At 43.0% G+C, this 21,029-nt stretch overlaps 1 protein-coding gene across 3 annotated transcripts in view; it reads left to right on the top strand.

Moving 5' to 3' along the window:
* The window catches only part of PYGL (glycogen phosphorylase L), a 53,105-nt gene that overhangs the window by 6,452 nt on the left and 25,624 nt on the right, over positions 1–21,029 (top strand). For all 3 annotated transcript variants that reach the window (XR_014176538.1, XM_081967411.1, XM_081967412.1), the window contains exons 3-10: positions 1,473–1,574; positions 5,783–5,861; positions 6,806–6,909; positions 9,428–9,559; positions 11,098–11,209; positions 12,937–13,019; positions 17,114–17,257; positions 18,345–18,437. Coding sequence is in view for 2 of the 3 variants with exons in the window: in XM_081967411.1 (XP_081823537.1) it covers positions 1,473–1,574; positions 5,783–5,861; positions 6,806–6,909; positions 9,428–9,559; positions 11,098–11,209; positions 12,937–13,019; positions 17,114–17,257; positions 18,345–18,437 (849 nt within the window). In the remaining variant the exon portion in view is untranslated. The remainder of the gene's footprint in view (positions 1–1,472; positions 1,575–5,782; positions 5,862–6,805; positions 6,910–9,427; positions 9,560–11,097; positions 11,210–12,936; positions 13,020–17,113; positions 17,258–18,344; positions 18,438–21,029) is intronic.

The following is a 21,029-nucleotide window of genomic DNA, read 5'->3' as shown; positions in this document are numbered from 1 at the left end:
GAAAAAGTAAGTCCACAAGTGGACCATTAAAATTCTGAAATACACCCGGGAGCATAAAAAGCCATCCTGTACTATTTTACTAATCTAACTATTGCTAGCTAACTACTGGACTAGCTAACTGGTGGTTACTACTGTGCTCCAATATCAATGGTTCTGCAGAGCTTCTAGATGAGAAGACTATTCCCCATAATCTTCTACCTGAACCTTTCCAGAGTTTCTTACAGACCTTGAAAGCTGCAACCCTCACAGACTCCAGAGCTTATTAGATAATTGCATGTAATACATGTATTACATTGCGTGTAATAGTTAATACAACAAAGGAGGAAATCATAGCTGTAATCATATTAACTAGATTGCATATTGATTACATTAAATTACAATTCAAATACCGTGTCTTCCCTAAAATAAGACCCACCCTGAAATCAAGCCCTATCATGTTTTTGAATGCATGCATGCAAATTAAGCCCTACCCAAAAATTAGCCCCAATTAAGACCCCATCCACTCCAGGGTGCAGAGGGTGGTGCAAGGTAAAAATTAAGCTAGGGTGGGGATGGGTGAGGGGTGGAGCTGCCCTACTTACCAGGTTTCGCACACCCCGACACCTGCCTTGGCTTCTGCAGCCCACTTCTTCTGCAGCTGCTGCTTCTGCGGCCCACTTCTTCTGCCGCTCACTTGCATTGCCACCATTAGAGCCTTCCGTAAATCCCTCTGCAGCTGAGAAACGGGCTCCGGATTGATACGCAGGAGGCCCCCTGGCTTCAGTTTTGCCTTCAGTTGCCTTCAGGAAAGCCCTCTGCAGAGTTCTGCAGCTCTGTTATTGACTGCGGAGGGCTTTCCGGAAGGCATCTGAAGGCAAAACTGAAGCCATGGGGCACCTCACGTATCAATCTGGAGCCGTTTCTCAGCTGCAGAGAGCTTTCCAGAAGGCAAAATGGAGGCGTGGAAGCGGCAGCCAGCGGCCACAGAAGAAGTGGGCTGGCAATGGGCTCCCACTGGGCGGGGCAGTTCGTACCACTGCTGCAAGGTAAGTCAACAATTACACCCAACCAAAAAAGAAGCCCTAACCATTTGGGGGGGGGGTTGTCAAAAGAAAATAAGGCCCGGTCTTATTTTCAGGGAAACACGTGTATTGTCTCAGCCATATAGACTATTGTTTTTAGAGAAGACCACCAGCATGCCATTCATTAGCCAAATGAACCATAGAAACTTGCCTCTGAAGAGGTTTTGCACCCTAATATGGGCCCAGAGATGCTCTGCATTCCTTTGACTTAAACTCTTTGGGATTCTATTGATTGAGACCATTCCAAGGCATTGTTCCATTGGTGGGTTTGTTTGCTTGTTTGCTTTGCTTGTTGGAGGAGCTTCTCTTTAGGTTCCTCCAAATGTGGATGGGTTGCAGTCACAGAGTCAGGAGTCCCAGGCTGAGTGAGATTTTATTATATACTCTGTTTTTGTTTTTGTTTTGTCCCAGAGAATCTACTACCTTTCCTTGGAATTTTACATGGGCCGGACTTTGCAAAATACCATGATCAACCTAGGACTACAGAATGCCTGTGATGAGGCAATTTATCAGGTAAAGAAAGAAAGCTGCCAGTCATGTCCTCCTGAAGGTGCAAGTTACATTCTCTCTGATAAACTATCTATTCTGACACCTGTCTAGTTGAAATGGTGATATGGTTGTTCCAGTTTGCAATAGCAACAGCCCTTAGACTTATATACTGCTTCACAACGCTTTACAGCCTTCTTTAAGCGGTTTTACAGAGGCAGTATAATGCCCACAATAATCTGGGTCTTCATTTTACCAACCTTGGAAGGATGGAAGGCTGAGTCAACCGAATCTAACTCCTGGAGTGAGCAGTGAGTTAACCTGCAAGAGTGCATTCTAACCACTGTGCCACCATGGCTCTTACAGTTACACTAGATTACAATCTAGCTGGAGGACTTGGTGAAGTAAAGTTTTCTTCAGCACTGTTGATCAACACTCTCCAGACGTATTTGATCTCAATCTCCCTTAATTCCAGGCAGGAATAGAATTCAGAGTATAGGAATTGTTATAGTAATAGCAATGGCAATAGCACTTAGACTTATATACCACTTCACAGTGTTTACAGCAGTGGTGGGATTCAAACATTTTTACTACCGGTTCTGTGGGCGTGGCTTTGTGGGCATGGCTTTGTGGGCGTGGCAGGGGAAGGATACTGCAAAATCCCCATTCCCTCCCCACCCCACTAACCTGTTTCCCAGCTCCGTTCTCCTGTTCAGGGAAACAAAAGAAGATCAGCTGGGAGGCAGCAGGGGTGGGGCCAACCTATTTGCCGGTTCTTCGAACGACTCCAAATTTCCGCTACCGGTTCTCCAGAACCTGTCGGAACTGGCTGAATACCACCTCTGGTTTACAGCCCTCTCTAAGTGGAGTACAGAGTCAGCATATTGTCCTCAACAATGTGGGTCCTCATTTTACTGACCTGGGAAGAATGGAAGGCTGAGTCATCCTTGAGCCGGTGAGATTCGAACTGCCAGCAGTCAGCAGTCGGCAGTCAGCAGGATTAGCCTGCAGTACTGCATTCTAACCACTGCGCCATCACAGTTCAGACAGTAATAGTATAGAAATGATAGCAAAGAAAATAATATAGGATAAAAGTAATACGATGTACTCACATATAGATTAGTTAAGTTTCACATCTCACTGTTATATCTTTATAAAGCAAAATAGAACATCTTCCTAGCCCTTACAGGAGATATAAAGAAGCCACCAAGTCCAAGGACATATAAAGAAGCCACCGATCCAGTGCTTTTATGGATCTCTTGATTCTGAGTTAATGTAATTGGCTATGATTTAAAAAAGAACCTTTGATGAGTATTATGAGATTCTTGCCAACTCAGATGTGACATTTTCAGTTGATGAAAATCTCATCTCTTGCTAGTGAGCTTGCTAGCTAGGACTGATTTCGGTTGAGATTCAATAATGTCTTCTCCATAGTTTCCCCACTTAAGATGTAATATTTCCTACGCTGGAACTGTGTCCTCTTCAAAAATTTCTATCAAAGCTGGATTCTGCTAGTCACAGGAATGCAATCATGTGTGGACATTGAAGTTTATATCAGAGCAAATGTTGCTCTGATTTTGGAGATGTTATTTTCCATTTGTATCACTTTACGTACCTTGGCACCTTTCTTAACAACTCTAAGGCAGGGTTGGGCATTCTGTTTCCTCAGCATGTGGCTTCTAGATCCTCTTTTTATGGCCCTCAGACACCACCAGCCATGATTACTGAAAACTGCTAGCAAAATTTCCTGTCATCTTCACTTGGTAAACAAATGAGAAATCCAATGTCAATTCTAGAATGAGCATACAAAACTGTTGAAACAAAAGCAATGCTCCTTTTCAGTTCTCTAAAAAAATATTCTTCAAAAAATATTCCTCTACCTCCCCAATATGTTAGTTGTAAACGTGGCCATCAGAATATGATCCACCCCTGCCCTAAAAGGTATAATGTCTTCTGTGAACTTGTCTGTGTGAGAGTGTTTTTAAATAACAGCATTGTTTGAATGCTTGATGTGTAGAATCTAACATTCCATGTGAAATAAATCTATGCAAGCTTGCAGGCTTTTTCTTCCCGCCTTCAGGGTAGCCAGAAGAAAAAGATATGCTCCTAAATTCACAGCAAGTCAGTTATGAGAACTTCTCTTGGATACCAAATAGCCAAAGATGATACTGTGGTTTATAGAGTACCAGCTGATAACCCGGCGTTGCCCCAGTATTTATTTATTCTAATCCATACATTTGTCTCAGAAATAATCCCAGACTAAATGTAATTTCTAATGTTGGATTTTCCCCCTTACCAGAGAGAACCCCCTTTTGGAGTACTGTGATGCCGTTATCATGGCAACTCCACTGCTCTGTACAGTAGAAGTTATTTTACGGCAGTATGGTAGAAGCCATTTTAAGGCACAACAGGCTGTATCTTAACAGAACACACACCCCGAAGGGTATTAGGGGTGTCTTACCTCCACAGTATTTGTTTCCAGAGAGTAAGTCATCTGTGTACCAAGTTTGGTTGAAATTTCTCGAGGCGTTCCAGTTATTCTGGAACACACACACACACACACACACACACACAGAGAGAGAGAGAGAGCCATTTATATATATATATATATATATGTGTGTGTGTGTGTGTGTGTGTGTGTGTGTTGTATTTGTACTGATAAATAAATAAAGGGAGACTAAAGGGAATACAACACAAATATAAAAAGGCAACATTAAAAATAAAATATATGGTTTTCTGCCTGCATGGTCTTCTGTGATAAGCCGAAGGACAGAAAGAGGGAGTCGTGACCTTCCTCCCATATTTAGGCATACCAGGGGTTGTAACACACATACATACATACATACATACATACATACATACATACATACATACATACATATATATATATCTGCAATAAGGCCTTCTGGGAAAACGACTATTTTCTCTTTAAATTGGGGGCAAATGAGCTTGACTTTCTCTAAGTGGCAACTCTTCCTAGCTCACATAGGGCAATGTATGTTGCAAATTGGCACCATACTGTGGATCTTCTTCTATGATAAATCTAATTAATCCTGAGCGCTGCTTTTGATTTTGCAGATGTCCTCATTTTTTGTAGTTCTGTTGAAGAATTAAATCCAGTCTACATTTCCTTTCTTTTTTCTTTTTCTGTTTGAATGCACACTGGAGTGATTCCGTTATTTGTAACGAACCCACTATGTGAAGCAATGTTCAGAAGGAAACTTTGGAAATAAGCAAGTGACACATGCAGTTAAGAGATATTGCCTTGCAGAAATTTGACTAATCCACAATACAATTGGACTTCTCTTAGCATTTTCCCATTTAATCCTAGCCAACTGTGGTGAATTTCTTCAGAACCACTGTGCAGATTTCTGAACCCGATGCTCTGAAAAATTGAGCCACCTTAGACAAAGCCTTTCTCATATTTTTTTATTTTTATTTATCAAATTTTGAAACTGTATTTATAGTAGTACAGTGTATAGTATATGCCAGTGATGGCGAACCTATGGCATGCGAGGCGCTGCCCTGTCAGCTGGGCAGCGCGCATGCGCGCGCTGAGCAGCTGAGTTCACCCTTTTTAAAAGCCATTTTTCGCCCTCCCCAGGCTCCAGAGGCTTTATAGAGCCTGGGGAGGGCGAAAAGAGCCTCCCCCCCCCCCGGAGGCCCTCCGGAGGCTTCATGAGCTTCCCTGACGCTTTCGGAGCGCTTAAAACGACCCTCCGAGCACTTCCGGTTTGCTCGGAGGGTCGTTTTGAGCACTCCAAAGGCGTTAGGGAAGCCTTCGTTCGGTCCCTGAAGGCTTCGGAGCGCTCAAAACGATCCTCTGAGCAAACCAGAGTGTTCGGAGGGTCATTTTGAGCGCTCCGAAGGCTTCAGGGACCGTCCAGAGGCTTCCCTGATGACTCCGAGGGCGTCCGGGGGGGGCGAGGGAGGCTGTTTTCGTCCTCCCCAGGCTCCTATAAAGCCTCTGGAGTCTGGGGAGGGCGAACAAAGCATGCAAAAATGGGGGGGGGAGCGCCTGTAGTACTGGGGGGTCACGCATTGCATTATGGGTGCGGCATGCCCGCACACGACCCCCCCTGCGCTCCCCCCACTTATGGTACGCGAGCCAAAAAAGGTTCGCCATCGCTGGTATATACTATATTTATAGTAGCTCTTCCAGCCCCCTCTGACTTTATCACCCAAGCATAATTTTGATTGGATTTCATTTGTCCCTTTGTGTTGTTTTTTTTTAGCTAGGGCTGGACATAGAAGAGCTGGAAGAGATTGAAGAAGATGCTGGCCTGGGCAATGGAGGTCTTGGCAGGCTGGCAGGTAAGCAGTCATTGCGTAAACATTGCATACATTGCACACGCATCAGTGCTAGGAGGTAGCAATGGCCTATTGAAAGTCTGTCCCTACTTTTACTCTTCCTTTAAAGTCAAATTAAGATTGCAGCAGGGATGGACAAGACAATTTGTGGGTTTCATGACTCTCATGATGCATTTATGATGGCCTTCTTCTCTACTTGTCATCCAAATTTGGAAATAGTATTCCATTTGAGTGACTAATGCTTTTGGAAAGAAGGGCTAAAATGTGTAATGCACTCTCTCTCCCTCTCTTCCTCCTTCCCTTCCCCCCTCTTTCTCTCTCTCTCTCAGATTTGTCATGGCCCTGCCCATTTTCCTTGTTTTAGCCCTACCCACTTTTCAAGTAGCACCTAGCATGCCACTTAGGCAAAATGTTGCGCTCCAGGTATGCCTTCTCTGGGCACTGGCTTTAAGTTTTTAATAAAGCAGTGAAGAGTGTATAATGGTTGAAGATTTGAACTTCTTGCTCTTCAGCTTATGCTGGAGACATTTCTCAGCGCTGAAACTTCTACATCTCCCTATATAGCTTCTTAATTTCTCCCTACTCCAATTAGATCTCCCTAAAACCAGGGGAGGGTTCCGGCAGGTACTACTGCTGGTTTGCCCTTGTGTGCGCCATGCACACATGCACAGTGCAACTAAAATTGTTCTGTGCATGCACAGAACTGAAAAACAAGATGGCGCTGCCTGGAGAACCAGTTCGGGGGCGGGGCAGGCCTGGGTCGCTGCCGGTTCCAGTGACCCAGGCCGCCAAACCACTACCGGTTCGGCCAAACCGGTCCGAACTGGTAGGACCCAATCCCTGCCTAGAACCACTTTCTCCCCTAAATCCTTGGTTGAATGAAACTGTGTTGAGGTGTGGTAGATGCTGCCCAAAGAGCTGAGCCCAATTTTGTTTCCCTTCCATAGCTTGCTTCCTTGATTCAATGGCCACGCTTGGGCTTGCAGCCTACGGTTACGGAATACGCTACGAGTATGGCATTTTCAATCAGAAGATCAGAGAAGGATGGCAGGTAAGTCCGAACAATTGGAGGTGTTTCCCATCCAACATTATCATTCCAAGTACTGGACAAGAAGACTATTTTATGACACATGAAGATTACAGAAATGCATATTTTCCTGGGTCTTTTTATTTACTTTATCTCACCTTTATTATTTTTATAAAGAACTCAAGGCAGCAAACATACCTGATACTCCTTCCTCCTTTTATTTTCCCCATAGCAACAACCCTGTTTGGTGGGTTGGGCTGAGAGAGAGAGAAAAGGACTGGCCCAAAGTCACCATTCTGCTTTCATGCCTAATTCAGGACTGGGTCTCCAAGATGATTTTACATATTTTTTTTTATTAATGAAATGTATATAGATGCCAATCTCATCAAAAGTGACTCAGGGTGGCACATAACTATTAGATAAAAACAAATGTAAAACCATATTTAAAATATAAAAATCCATATTAATCATAAAAAACGTAAGATGCAAATCTTAGATGAAGGAAGGATAAAAATGGCCATCTCAACAATGGTAAAATCTTAAGCAAGATTTGGGTTTAAAAGCTTCAAAATATGTGCAAGGGCTTTACACATAAGTGAGCGAAATCATTCGGTTTGTTCTGTTGCATGAAGTATTCTATATGTCAGTGATGGCGAACCTATGGCATGCGTGCCACAGGTGGCACGCAGAGCCATTTGTCAAGGCACACGAGGTGCTGGCCACCTGAGTTCACTCTTTTTTAAAGCCATTTTTTGCCGTCCCCAGGCTCCAGGGGCTTTATAGGAGCCTGGGGAGGGCAAAAAGAGCCTCCCCGCCCCCTCCCGGAGGCCCTCCGGAGGCTTCATGAGCTTCCCTGAAGCCTCCGGAGCGCAAGAAACCGGTCCTACGGGCAAACCGGAAGTTCAGGAACGGACTTCCTATTTGCTTGGAGGGTTGTTTTGACTGCTCTGGAGGCTTCAGGGAAGCCTCTTGAAGGTCCCTGAAGCCTTCGGAGCGCTCAAAACGACCGTCCGAGCAAACCGGAAGTGACTTCCGGTTTGCTTGGAGGATTTTTTTGACTGCTTCGGAGACTTCAGGGAAGCCTCCTGAAGGTCCCTGAAGCCTCCGGAGGGCTTCCGAGGGGGGGAGGCTGTTTTCGCCCTCCCTATGCTCCTATATAGCCTCTGGAGCTTGGGGAGGGCGAAAAAGCATGCAAAAATGGGGGGGTCGCACCTGTTTCATTCCCAAGGGGGAATGAATACAGTTGCAGCTATCTAGACCAGTGGTCACCAACTGGTGGGCTGCAGACCACTGGTGGGCCGTGAGAAAATTTTGGTGGGCTGCAGAAAAGTTAGTTGCATTTTTATATTGCACTAAATACTATTTATCTTTTTAAAGAATTCATATTAGTGGTCTGCGGGATTTAAAATTATTAATTTGGTGGTCCCTGAGATCCGAAAAGTCGGTGACCCCTGATCTAGACCATCAAAGATCTAATTAAGAACTGCAGGTTAATAAACCTCCTATGGAATAAATTGTACTAGTTAAGATTCTAGAATATCCAGTCTAGTATCTAAGTACTTTCAGGGATGTTAAAAATACATTCATTTTGTCACTGGAAGTAGTTACAAAATGTCAACATGATGGAATGAAGTTGAAATTTTTATTTAAGTGGCCTTTGTTAGCACAATATTTTTATTATCCGGTATTTGGTTGTGTGGGTTTTTTTTAGATTCTTTTTAAGGTGGAATTTATCTTAGCTTTGTATTGTAAGATGGATTGGTAAATTGTTGTATATATTTGGGTTAAAAATGCCAGATGCCATAATATTGCAGCCAAATTCATTTCCTACTCTATTTTTGTTATTTTAAGGAATATATTTATTCAATTATTTCTATATATAGAAAAGAGTGAACTTTTACACTAAAGTCTGAATTGTGGATTGTGCAAATAAGAGAGGGAAACCTCTGAACAGTTTAAGAGATAAGAGAGGGAAACCTCTGAGCATGATTTGTGCTCTGTCCTTCTTTCAAAGGTTTTGAGGGAGCGGGTTAAGATAATGATTAACAAAAAATAAGTAGACAATAAGTTGTCGAGTAGATCACTGGGGTTTAAGTGAAAGGATTACAACATGGCATACATTGGCCAATTCTTGATTCAACGAGACAACTTTCTTCAGGTGACAGACAGGAAGTTCTGTTGAATCATTGATGTGTAGTAATGAGTTTCTCAGTGCAAAGAGAAGATGAAATGATCTGTTCTTGAGCAAGGAGAGGAGAATTCTGTTTTCTAAACTTTATATATTGATATTCAACTCATGAGTGCCAATTATTATAATGAGCAATGATAATGAGAATAATGAGCTGTTGAAGAGAGTTAAAAAGAGCCAGTGATTGACATGGGAAATTTGTGCTTTCCATATACAAGTTCCATCCTTGATCATGTCAATGAAATGATGTGGCCACAAATTATCTAGAAGACAAATAAAGACCAATGAGCTCATTTCTTCTTGTCCTGCCTAGCTTGAAGTATCTTACTAATGCTTAGCCTTTTCTCATTGCAGGTTGAAGAAGCCGATGATTGGCTAAGACATGGAAACCCCTGGGAGAAGGCTCGTCCAGAGTACATGCTCCCTATTCATTTTTACGGAAGAGTGGAGAATACACAGACGGGTGTGAGATGGGTTGATACTCAGGTAACTTCTTTTGGAGAAGAGAAGCACATTGCAGTCATGATAATTGTGGGGTGGGAGAGTTTCAAATGTTCTCTGTAATCATCAAGCTTAATTGTGCGAGCGTAAGCAGATAATTCCTACCAAGCAAGTCTACTGTGCAGCCAGATTGTAGAGGCGAATCATGCCTGGTGGCCCAAATTCTTTGTGTAAATAAGATTAATAACTAAATGCATCACAAAACCTAGGTTTCAGTTTAAAACCCATATACCACTTTTGTTTTCATTAAAATGCTTAAGTAGCTTAGAACAGTGGTCCTCATTCTTTTTACCACTGGGGACCAATTTTTTTGAAGACAATTTTTCCATGGACAGGTGGGGGGAAGGAAGAGCACGCAGCCTAGATCCCTCGCATGCACAATTTATACAGTAGGGTTTGCACTCCAATGAGAATCTAGTGCCTGATGATCTGAGGTGGAGTTTAGGTGGTAATGCCAGCACTGGGGACTGGCTGCAAATACAGGTGAAGCTTTGTTGCTTGCCCACCGCTCACCTGCAGCTGTGCAGTCTGGTTCCTAACAGGGACATGGGGATCCCTGGCTTAGAATAAACTGTGCCTGTTTTGTTTTTTTGGTTTTTTTGCTGTGATGGTAAATATAGATTGAAATGACAATTATATTTTGTAGCATAGGAGCATCCTGTAAGATAGTGATTCTCAAATCCACAGAAGTCACAAGGCAACCATAATATTCTGACTTAGGCTTCCCCAGCAGTATAAAAGCGAGTCCTCATCCTGATAAACCCTTTTAATTAATTTACAGTGAATTCCTCTCCAGCAAAGTCCCAGTTCAGTCTTTCAAGATAGTTCACAATTACTGACCTTTATCAGGCTTGGAGAGTGGCCAGGCCAATATCTTTCAGACGCTTCAATACTTGGCAAGAATGCAAGAATGAACTAATTGTCTCCTGCAAACACCCCTCCCCTTTTGCTTGACCCTTGTTCCTTAGCTGTTCCCTTCGTCTGGTAGCTCTGTGCATCCACACACTGGGAACAGGCTCCAGCTGTTCATCTGCCTCACTGATGTCTGACTACAAAGGCAGCTGATAATTGTCAGACGGCCCTGGCCCCATCTCTGTCTCCGACACAGAGCCTTCCCCAGACTCCAGGACTGGCCCATGTTCCTCCCCAACATCCTCACTGTCCAAATCTGCCACCAGCTATGCTGGCAGGCCACAACACATAACTGGAAGGAATCGTAGGAAAAGAGCAGGCAAAGCCTGAGAACAAGTCAAGAGAGGACTCAACCTAGAATCATTATGTGTCCACAAATATTCTAAGTCCAATTCCTTCCGCCCCTTGAATTCTGTTAACACTTATCTGGTTCCAATTTAGTGTTGACTATTAGTTGACTAGATTCTTGTGTATAGGCTTGAGCAATAAATCTTCTGAACTGACGTGTGATCCTATTTTTTGCACCTGACAGAAACCATTGAATACTATAATGGGTTTCTCTAGAATAACATTCCATTTTTAACCTAATTGGGGGCAATCTCTGTCTTTAGGTTGTTTTGGCTTTGCCCTATGATACTCCTATTCCTGGTTATATGAACAACACGGTTAACACAATGAGACTCTGGTCTGCTCGAGCGCCCAATGACTTTAATCTCCGTGACTGTAAGTATTGTCAATGGTGGGATTATTTCTTCTTCATTCTTTGCTTGGAGGAATAGTTAGGAAAATTGTTCTCTTCAGGCGTAGGCAGACCTAGTTTTGCAAGCCACCAAGGCCCACTTTGATCAGACTGCCAAAGTTTGATGGTAGTTTCCCCTCTGGAAAACAATGATGGCGGAATGGAAGAGCTCATGTCTACAGCATTTTTGTAAAAAACAAATACTTTAGATGATTGTTTTATATTTTGAAGGGATTTTCTTCGTGCTTTCATTATGGGCCCATCCATGGTGGCCTTCATTACGGATTGAACCTTGGCATTGATAGAATTGAAGACTATAGTCCATAATAATCTACCATAAAGAAATAGGGCTTTCTTTACCTAGTCACCAAAGTGTGTGGCTGCAGTTCCTAATGCAGGGGTGTCCAAACTTGGGAACTTTAAGATTTGTGGACTTCAACTCCCAGAAGTTGAAGTCCACAAGTCTTAAATTTCCCAGGTTTGGACACCCCTATCCTAGTGCGATCAGCAGTTCTCAAACACAAATACAAATTGGAGAGTGTCAGGGATTTGGGGAAGGATATAACACTTTTCTGAACTGCTGATGGCTTTGAAAAACAGAATTCCGAGTTCCTCTTTTGCAAACTAGTATAATGTCAGACTAACAATGGGGAAAGAGGTTTATTTTTCTCCCTCCTAATCCTCTTGTCAGGGTTTTTTCTTTCCCAAGATGAGGCTATTTTCTGCCTTTAGCAATGTTGCTAAGAAAGTAATTGTGAAACAATTAGATACATGGATGCATAGGAGAGAAGAAAATATCCCTGGAAACAGGGATAGGAAACCTGTGGTCCTCATGCAGCTGAACTACAATTCCCAGCAGCCTCTGCACAGTGTCAAAGAGGCTGGGAATTGGTATTTAATAACAATTGGAGGGCCGCAGCTCTCTCCGCCTTGCCTGAAATGCAGTAGGGTAGCTGCTCCTTGCAAAGCGCCCTTAGGAAACATCTCCAAAGCTTATCTTGGGGCCTAGGGATTCATGAGAAAGCTGGAGACAACTAAATAAAGAGAGACATAAACAGATAAATCGAGGGAAGCAGAGATTCTTGGAAAAATTGGTAGCACTTGGGGCAAAGGAAGGTCTAATAAAGTGTTTCCCAGTCGTAACCATTTTAAGATGTGCGGACTTCAACTCCCAGAATACCCTAGCTAGGAATGCTGGCTAGGGTATTCTGGGAGTGCAAGTTCACACATCTTAAAATGGCTGAAGTTGGGAAACACTAGTCTGTTAGCTCAGCATCAGGAAGAGAGGAAAGAGACAGTCCCTTCCATTTCCTTCCTCTGATGTATTAACACTTCTGGTAAGGGAAGACTGAAAAGAAACTAGAGCAGGTTTTCCCAGCCTGGACATTCAAATTTCCAATCTGTATGACTAATGCCTGAAAGTTCTGGAAGTCATAGTCCCCACATAACTCAAGAACACCAGGTTGAGGAGATCTGGGATACAGGACTCCTTTTGAAGAGCTGAAAGGAAACTTGATAGTTCACATAGCAAGTTTGCTTTTTAAAAGTTAAGCAAATGCCTTGTTTTGGGAAGAAGCAGCCCTGAACATTCCTAAAATAATTCTGTGCTAAGTAGATAGGGGAAAAGTTGTTTTTTCAACTCTCCATTTCCTCTCCCCCCTCCCCCGATACTGAACAGTCATGCATGTTTTATTTCAACTTCCCTGTGCAGTTAATGTTGGTGATTACATTCAAGCGGTGTTGGACAGAAACCTGGCGGAGAACATCTCCCGCGTCCTCTATCCAAATGATAACGTAAGTTCCAAGCCCTGTGAAGGGTTGCCTGCTGGTGGGAGGGAGCGAAAGAAATGGGGGCTGCGACCCGTTTACTTTTTATGTGAGCACCGTGCTAATCATTCGGAACCAAACGTGGTAGCAAGTTGCCTTTTTGGAATGTGTTGCAGAGCTGGTTGTCTTAAGTCATCAAGCCCATAACCAACTAAAGGCGGTCTATCCTCATTCTAACACAGGGCCTGGGAGCTCAACCAGGACTTAAACAGTTTATGAAAGGTGGGATCGAAAAATTTTAGCAACCGGTTCTCTACCCAGTTGCTGGGTGGGCATGGCCATGGGGGGCGTGGCCTCCTCGGCCTCCTCATGACAAGGGGGGAGATTTCACCATCCCCAGGTTCCAAAGGCTTTCTTTGAGCCTCCAGGAGGATGAAAACGGCTCCCCCGGGCTCCAGAGGCACTCCGGAGGCCACAAATGGGCTCGTTTCCAGAACTTCTGGTAGGCCCGTTTTTCACCCTCCCAGAGCATCTGTGTGGGTACTGTACTTAACTGGCATGAATGGTCCACGTGGAGACTCCTGGGAGGGGTAGGGCAGGGTGGGCAGGGCCAGCCAGTTCTTGCAACAACCAGTTCGGCAAACCGAATGTAAAATTGGCATCCGGTTCACTCGAACCGGTCCGAACCGGCTGAATCCCACCCCTGGTCAGAATGTTGGGAGAGGTATGAATATCCAGGGGGAGATCATTTCAGAGACCAGAAACCACCCCTGTAAAGAAATGCTTCTTAGGTCCCACCAGATGACATTGATTGATAGGTGGGACATGAAGCATACATCCTCTACCAACCCTGACCTGATGAGCAGAAACATATGGAAACAAGTGCTCCATCAAGTAACTAAGCTAAAGTGCACGCTTGTGGGGTTTTTTAGATGATATTCCGCACCTTGAATTACCCCAGAAGCCAACTGGGAAATCATGTACTTGTGAAACAATGGTGTCATGTGACACACCCATCAGAGCCCACCCCACTGCATTTTGGCTCAGCTGTAGGTTCTGAGTGGTCTTCAAGGGCATGAGTGATGGTCTGAAGACCCTCCCAGTCCAGGAATGGTCACCTTTCATACACTTGATAAAGCCACACAAAAGACTCTCCTGGCCACAGCTGCCATCTGGGTTTTGATCCAAGGGAACCCCTCAGATTGTGCATCAGTCTCACATGGAGTAATGCTACTCTGTTGATAATGAAATATAGAAGGTCCAGAGGACAAACGAAGGCATCTGGTCTTCTTAGGATTAAGCCTGAGTCTGTCCCTCCCCATCCAGACCTGCACCAGCTCCAGGCATTGGGTCAGGACTTTGACAGCATCGTTGGTGACCCTAGAATCAAGTTGTACAACTGGGTATTCATCAGCCTATAGATCAGTGGTTCTCAACCTGTGGGTCGGAACCCCTTTGGGAGTCAAATAACCCTTTCACAGGGGTCACCTAAGACCATCGGAAAACACATATTTTCGATGGTCTTAGGAACCGAGACACCAATTTTATGGTTAGGGGTCACAACAACATGAGGAACTGTATTAAAGGGTCATGGCATTGGGAAGGTTGAGAACCACTGCTGTAGATGATCTCTGACTCCAGACTGATGGATCAACAGTTTTCATGTAGAAGTTGAACACTTATAAGAGGAAGTGTTGCAACACTTCCCCTAACAAACCCACAACAGAACCACAGTTTATCTCACTGTATAAAGAGGAAGTTGAAACACAGCGGGAGCTATGCAAAATTAGCCAATTACATTCTAAGGCATCTACAACAATTTATACTAAAAAAGCATACAATTCCTTGCAAAGTAAAGCTGAAATCTCTGGCATATGTTAACTGTGTGAATTTTTCCACTTATTAGCCTATTTTGCACACAGACTCTGCTGCTAACCACTAGAAAATATGCTGATTTCTGTGATGATTAACCAGGCTTTTTCCAACACTGAGAATTTAAATTAAAATAATCTAATCAGATAAAAGTAACCAAAAGGAATGTTTCGACCCTTCATCAACCACATGCCGGTTTCAAGCTTGGATATATGGGGAGGGTTAGGGAAAGCCATGGTGAACTGCCCTGTAAAAAAATAATCCCACCAAAACGCTTTATAGCAATCACTCAGCAAGAAGGGGCAAGCGAAGAAGATGCTGGCTAGATAACATCAAAACTGATACACAGATAAACATCCAACAACTGAAAGAAGCTGTGCTTGACAGGATAGAATAGATAGCAGTTGCCTATAAAATCATCAAGACTCAAACAACTGGTTAAACAACAACGTTTTTAGATGCTGTATTATGGGTTGCTGCATACTCCCAGTCTGTGCAGTATTTCAGGTTGAGAGGGTTAATAGCAATTGTACTTAGACTTATATACCACTTCATGGGGCTTTACAGCCCTCTTTAAGTGGTTTTACAGAGTCAGCATATTGCCCCCAACAATCTGGGTCCTCATTTTATCAACCTCAGAAGGATGGAAGGCCGAGTTAACCTTGAGCCGGTGAGAATCGAACTGCCGAACTTCTGGCAATCCGCAGTCAGCAGAAGTAGCCTGCAGTACTGCATTCTAACCACTGCACCACCATGGCTCTTCATTAAATGAAGTTACTACAGCTGTAACGGCATGCATAGATCCAACCAATGGGCTGTCCATGCCAACCTTCCAATCCCTCCCCAAGGACTAATCAAAGGTCTCCAGGAAGATGCAGGCTCAGGCAGTTGCCTTTTAGCCCTGGCATTTAAGGATTTACAATATTTTAATTGTTCCCATAATAACAAAGAGCCATTGATTGACACACACACACCCTTTTCCCCCATAATTTATCCAACTCTCTTCTTAAGTTATTAGAGGTAGTCCTCGACTTTGTCCTCGATGACAATTGGGACAAGATTTTCAATTGCTAAGCGATGTGGTTCTTAAGCAAGTCATCATGCGACCAGGCCCAATTACATGATCATTTTTACCGCAGTCATTAACTGAATCACACAGTTAAGTGAATCCAAGTTCCCCAACTGACTGTCGAAAACTGGCTGGGAAGATTACAAATGATTGTAGGATGCCACAACTAGTCATAAATGTGAGCACCTGCATCACGTGACTATTGGGTTGCACAAACATCCTAAGGACGAGGACAGGTTGTAAATGTTTTTTCTGAGGTTGTTGTAACTTTGAATTGATGTTAAATGAACAGTTGTAAGTTAAGGACTACCTGTACCTCCTTTTGAAAATTGAAAGTCTTAGAGAAATGAAATGGTAGTGATGAGATATCAGAGTTGGCATCTATTATCGGGTCCATGGGTCAGGACACATCAGAGGGACAAGTACTCCAATCAACCCAGGGGTGGGTTGCTCCCGGCATTAATGCCAATTCGGTGCATGCAAAAAAACCTGCACACTTGCATGTTGTGCGCATTTGCCCAAAAATAAGTATGTGCATGCACAAAATGTTAAAAAAAGAAAAAAAAAATAATTTTGTGCAATTACAATTTTTCTGCACATGCGCAGAACCAAAAATCAAGATGGCGGCCCCGTAAGAGAAACAGTTCGGGGGGGCAGGCCTGGGTCGCTGCCGGCTCCAGCGACCCAGGCCGCAAAACCACTACTGGTTCAGCTGAACCAGTCTGAACCGGTAGGAACCCACCTCTGAATCAACCCCTCCCAGTTTTTGTCTGCAGTTGTATGCTGATCTGTGACTGTAATAAAGATTTGATTTGTTTATAGCTGCCCACAGGCTCATTGTTGGATGAAGGAGGCAACCTCATGCTGGCTCACTGCAAGGGAGAGGGAAATTACTGAAATCAAAAAGATAATGTCACCTTTTCTTCAAGCCTCTCCTTCTCCTTGTAGCTAAAACTAAATTTGAGGGTTTTGACTATGCTCAAACTGCTTTTCTTATCTGCTGATATAATGTCATAGATGGGAACCAAGAAGGGCAATGGCAATTTAAAAAAATTGTAACATGCAGTCAGGTATTTCTTTGCCAGGATAAGCAGGTCATAAACACAGTTAATGGTCTGATCCTCCTCAGACTCACTTTGCATTTTTTTTACCTTCCTGATATTCTTTCTTCATCTGATAGTTTTTTGAAGGCAAGGAGCTGCGTCTGAAGCAGGAATACTTTGTGGTAGCTGCCACCTTACAAGACATCATCCGACGGTACAAAGCCTCCAAGTTTGGGACTACTGAAAGTGTCCGGACTGCTTTTGATTCCTTCCCAGACCAGGTCATTGCATTTGGAGTGATATATCTGGGGGGGGGGGAGGGAATTGGGTTGAGGCATGTCATGATCCGGCAGGCAGAACTTGGTAGCGAAGTGGGATACTATCTTGGGTGTAGAAAACGAGTGGGATGAAGTCAGCAAGTATTAAGCTAGGACCAGGAAGACCCATGATCATATCTAGACTCACTCAGCTTTAGAAGCTCTTTGGGTGATGTTGACCAGATACTGTGGCTCTACTCAATCTCACAGATTTGTTCTGGGGATAATATTGGAGATGGGAGTGTTAAGTGGGCCACCTTAAGTCCTAGAGGAAAGGGGATTTTGAATCTAACAAATAAAACAAAAGTAAATTGAGAATAGTTTGATTACTTACGAAGTTTAATCAGGGCTTTTGCCCAATAGCCTTTTTATTAAGATGTTCCTCTGGGACAGGGGGTATCAAACTCGATTTCATAGAGGGCCGCATCAGGGTTGTGTTTAACCTTGGGGGCTGCATGGGTGCGGCCAGCTCGACTTCACCCATGTTGGGGGCACCTGTGGTGGCCCGAGTGCTGGCAGAGGGTTGCAGGAGGCTATCACAGCCACCCAAGCTCCATTTTGCTGGCAGGAACTGCGGGCCAATCCTTTGCTGTTTCCAAGATATCCCCACAGGCCAAATCGAAGCATTTATTTATTTATTTATTTATTTATTTATTTATTTATTTATTTATTTATTTATTTATTTATTTATTTATTTATTTATTTATTTATTTATTTATTTATTTATTTATTTATTTATTTATTTATTTATTATTTATTTATTTAATTTATAAACCGCCCCCTCTCCCCGAAGGGACTCGGGGCGGTGTACAGACAATATACAAAAAGAATAACATGGGCCGGATTTGGCTCCCAGGCCTTGAGTTTGACAACCCTGCTCTGGGAGATGTAGGATAGTAATAATGGTGGCATATAATGAGGTAAAATGCATTGCTTTCCCTAGCTTGACTTAACTTTTAGTCAAGTGGGCTGATAGATTCGATTCCATGTTCCTGCTTAAACTTTCCCCTCTGCGTTTTTTAAACATATTCCGTTCCTTGGTTTTCAATAGGTTGCAATCCAGCTGAATGATACACATCCTTCCATGGCTATTCCTGAGTTGATGCGCGTCTTCTTGGATATAGAGAAGCTGCCCTGGTCCAAGGTTGGGATCACTTTTCTGTTGTCAGCTGTGCTTCTAGGGCAGTGTTTTTCAACCTTGGCAACTTGAAGATGTCTGGACTTCAACTCCCAGAATTCCCCAGCCAGCGAATGCTGGCTGGGGAATTCTGGGAGTTGAAGTCCTGACATCTTCAAGTTGCCAAGGTTGAGAAACACTGTTCTAGGGTTTGCAAGACCTTCTCTCTGTTTTCCAGGGGCCTGATTCTGTAGTTTCTGTGCCGTGGCTTCAAGTCTTCTTTTGCTTCCTATTTCCAGTTTTCAAACACAAGTTGGTTTACAAAATATGCTGAACCCTAAATCTAAAAAAAACAAGGTGCTGTGCAATGCCCAAACAAATAAAATGCTTAATTTGATGGCATGGTTCATGCAACAGGTTAAACCACATTTTGACCTAGCCTAGCATATTGTGTAAACTGAATCATGCAGTCATTGTCTTAGATCTCAAAATTTGGGGAATAGGGGTACTAATTCAGTGTACTAATACCCTCAGATTTGTCTCAAGGTTATAATCTTATCACATGATAAGACTTTCATGGTGATGAGAGCTATTGTAAAGCAATAACCTTTAGGCTGCATTCAGTTCCAACGCAACTTCAAAGATGGCTATCAAAATCTCCAGACTTACTTCTTACAATCATAAAAGCAACACGATGAAATAAATATTTGCACTAGATTTTTTTTTTAAATTAACAAAAAGGAGTAGATGCTTTTTGGGAGGAGGCAAGGTATTCGTCCTTTAACTACTACAGTAATTAATTAGTGCATTAATAATGGACTATTATTGTAGTCCATACAATAATGGACTACATGTAATGTAGAAGTAAACTAAATTAAATTCGATCTTTGACTTGGCCTACCCTCCAACTTGGTGTGAGTGTGGCACCCTGCAAACCACTTAAGGCTAAGAATGGCTTTGAACCTAGAACAGGGCTGTCAAACTCCCGGCCCGTGGGCCAGATGCATCATGTGCTGGCCACGCCCATGCCCAGTTTAGTGAAGGAGAAAAAAGTCCTGATATTGACACCGCCATGACAATGTGAGTTTGACAACCCTGGCCTAGAAGATATTTAGTTCTGCTAGAAAGGGTTCTACTGTGGCATGAAAGTTCACACTAGCTCAGTTAGATACTTGCTCTAACTACAGTGATTTCCACCAAGATCCTCTGTTCCGGTGGGAACAGAGGTTTAATCCTATTGGTCAAAGGGTCTGACATCTCCCTATAAAAGGGCTGCTGTCAGACTCAACCTTCGCTGGATTGTTCTCACTTGTTGTACTTAATAAAGAGCTGTTGTTACCGTTAAGCCTGTGTGTGCCTATCCATTACCCAATCTAACAAGCTCCACCTACTGGGTGTTGTTGGCAAGACATCAGTTGCTGCCATGTACTACATTGCATTTCCCTACTTTGCATATCTAGATGTATTAGAACTACAGTTAAACATGTGTCATAGGACACATCCAACACTCCATATTACTTGGGTTCTAGGGAAAAAGCAAAAAATGTTGGAAAGTCTCTTTGGCTGAGTTAAAATGTTATAGTGGTACGGTAAAGTTTCTGAGATGGGCTTAACTCCTAATGATTTCATGGACATGAATACTAATTTTTTTGGGAAGTCATTTGCCACTGGCACCTTATAGAATATATTTATATTTGTATTCATATTTATATAATTATTTTGAATTTGATTCCAAAAATGCTTCATGGGGTGCAAAGGAATGAGCATAACCATGCCCCCAATGCCCTAAAGCAAAATTGTCCCTTCTTAGGATCACATGGTTGCCCTCTGCGTTTTCCAGGCATGATTGTTTAATGTGGCTGGGATTAACACTCTTAAATTGAGAAATATATGACTTTGTGGCCGTGGCTGAGCAACCGTTTTCAACTAGATGTGATGTACCATGAGGAGCAAGCAGCAAGCCAAACTCAATCAATTTGTTTGCATTCTCGGAGTATAAGAATTGAAACTCATCCAAAGGAGTCTAGCCAAACAAGAGACTGAATATGTTTTAAAGTATTGTCATGATGAATTTGATTGATTTTGTCCTCCAAAGTGTATAGCCTATATATCACAGTATCTACTGGGGACTGTATGTGATCTTGACCAAGGTCAGATCTCAAAATGGCCTGAACCATTTGAGGAACTCCATTGTATGACACTGAGAAAACACAATGGTGGAGGAGAAATACTACTTTTTGCCTCTTTCACCTCTACGAAGTAGGTGATGTCAGGCTCCAAAAAACAAGAAAGATGCCAAACTAAAGCAAACTATTTGTATCACTAAATTATACTCCGAGAGCTCCTAGGGAGAAGCTGTCTTGATTCTCCTTCTCCCAGATGATCTAAACTTTGCTGTTTCTTATTCCTCTGGAATGTAGCCCCTCCCTCCTGTTCTAGTTAACTCCCAGCTTCCAGCATTACTCTCACCTGAAATGGGGAATGCCGTGGATGTACTGTTTGGGTGTTTTCATTGTTTTGTTGTTTTCAATAGTTTGGACTGATTTATAGTTTCAGAATTGTAAGTCATCCAGAGTCACTTGGCTGAGATGGGTGGCTATAGAAATAGAATGAATAAAT

Source organism: Natrix helvetica, assembly GCF_964273705.1.
Source record: "Natrix helvetica genome assembly, chromosome: 1".
In the NCBI taxonomy this organism is placed as follows: Eukaryota; Metazoa; Chordata; class Lepidosauria; order Squamata; family Natricidae; genus Natrix; species Natrix helvetica.
The sequence above is the reverse complement of the archived record's forward strand: the minus strand, read 5'-3'. Positions and strand labels throughout refer to the sequence as shown.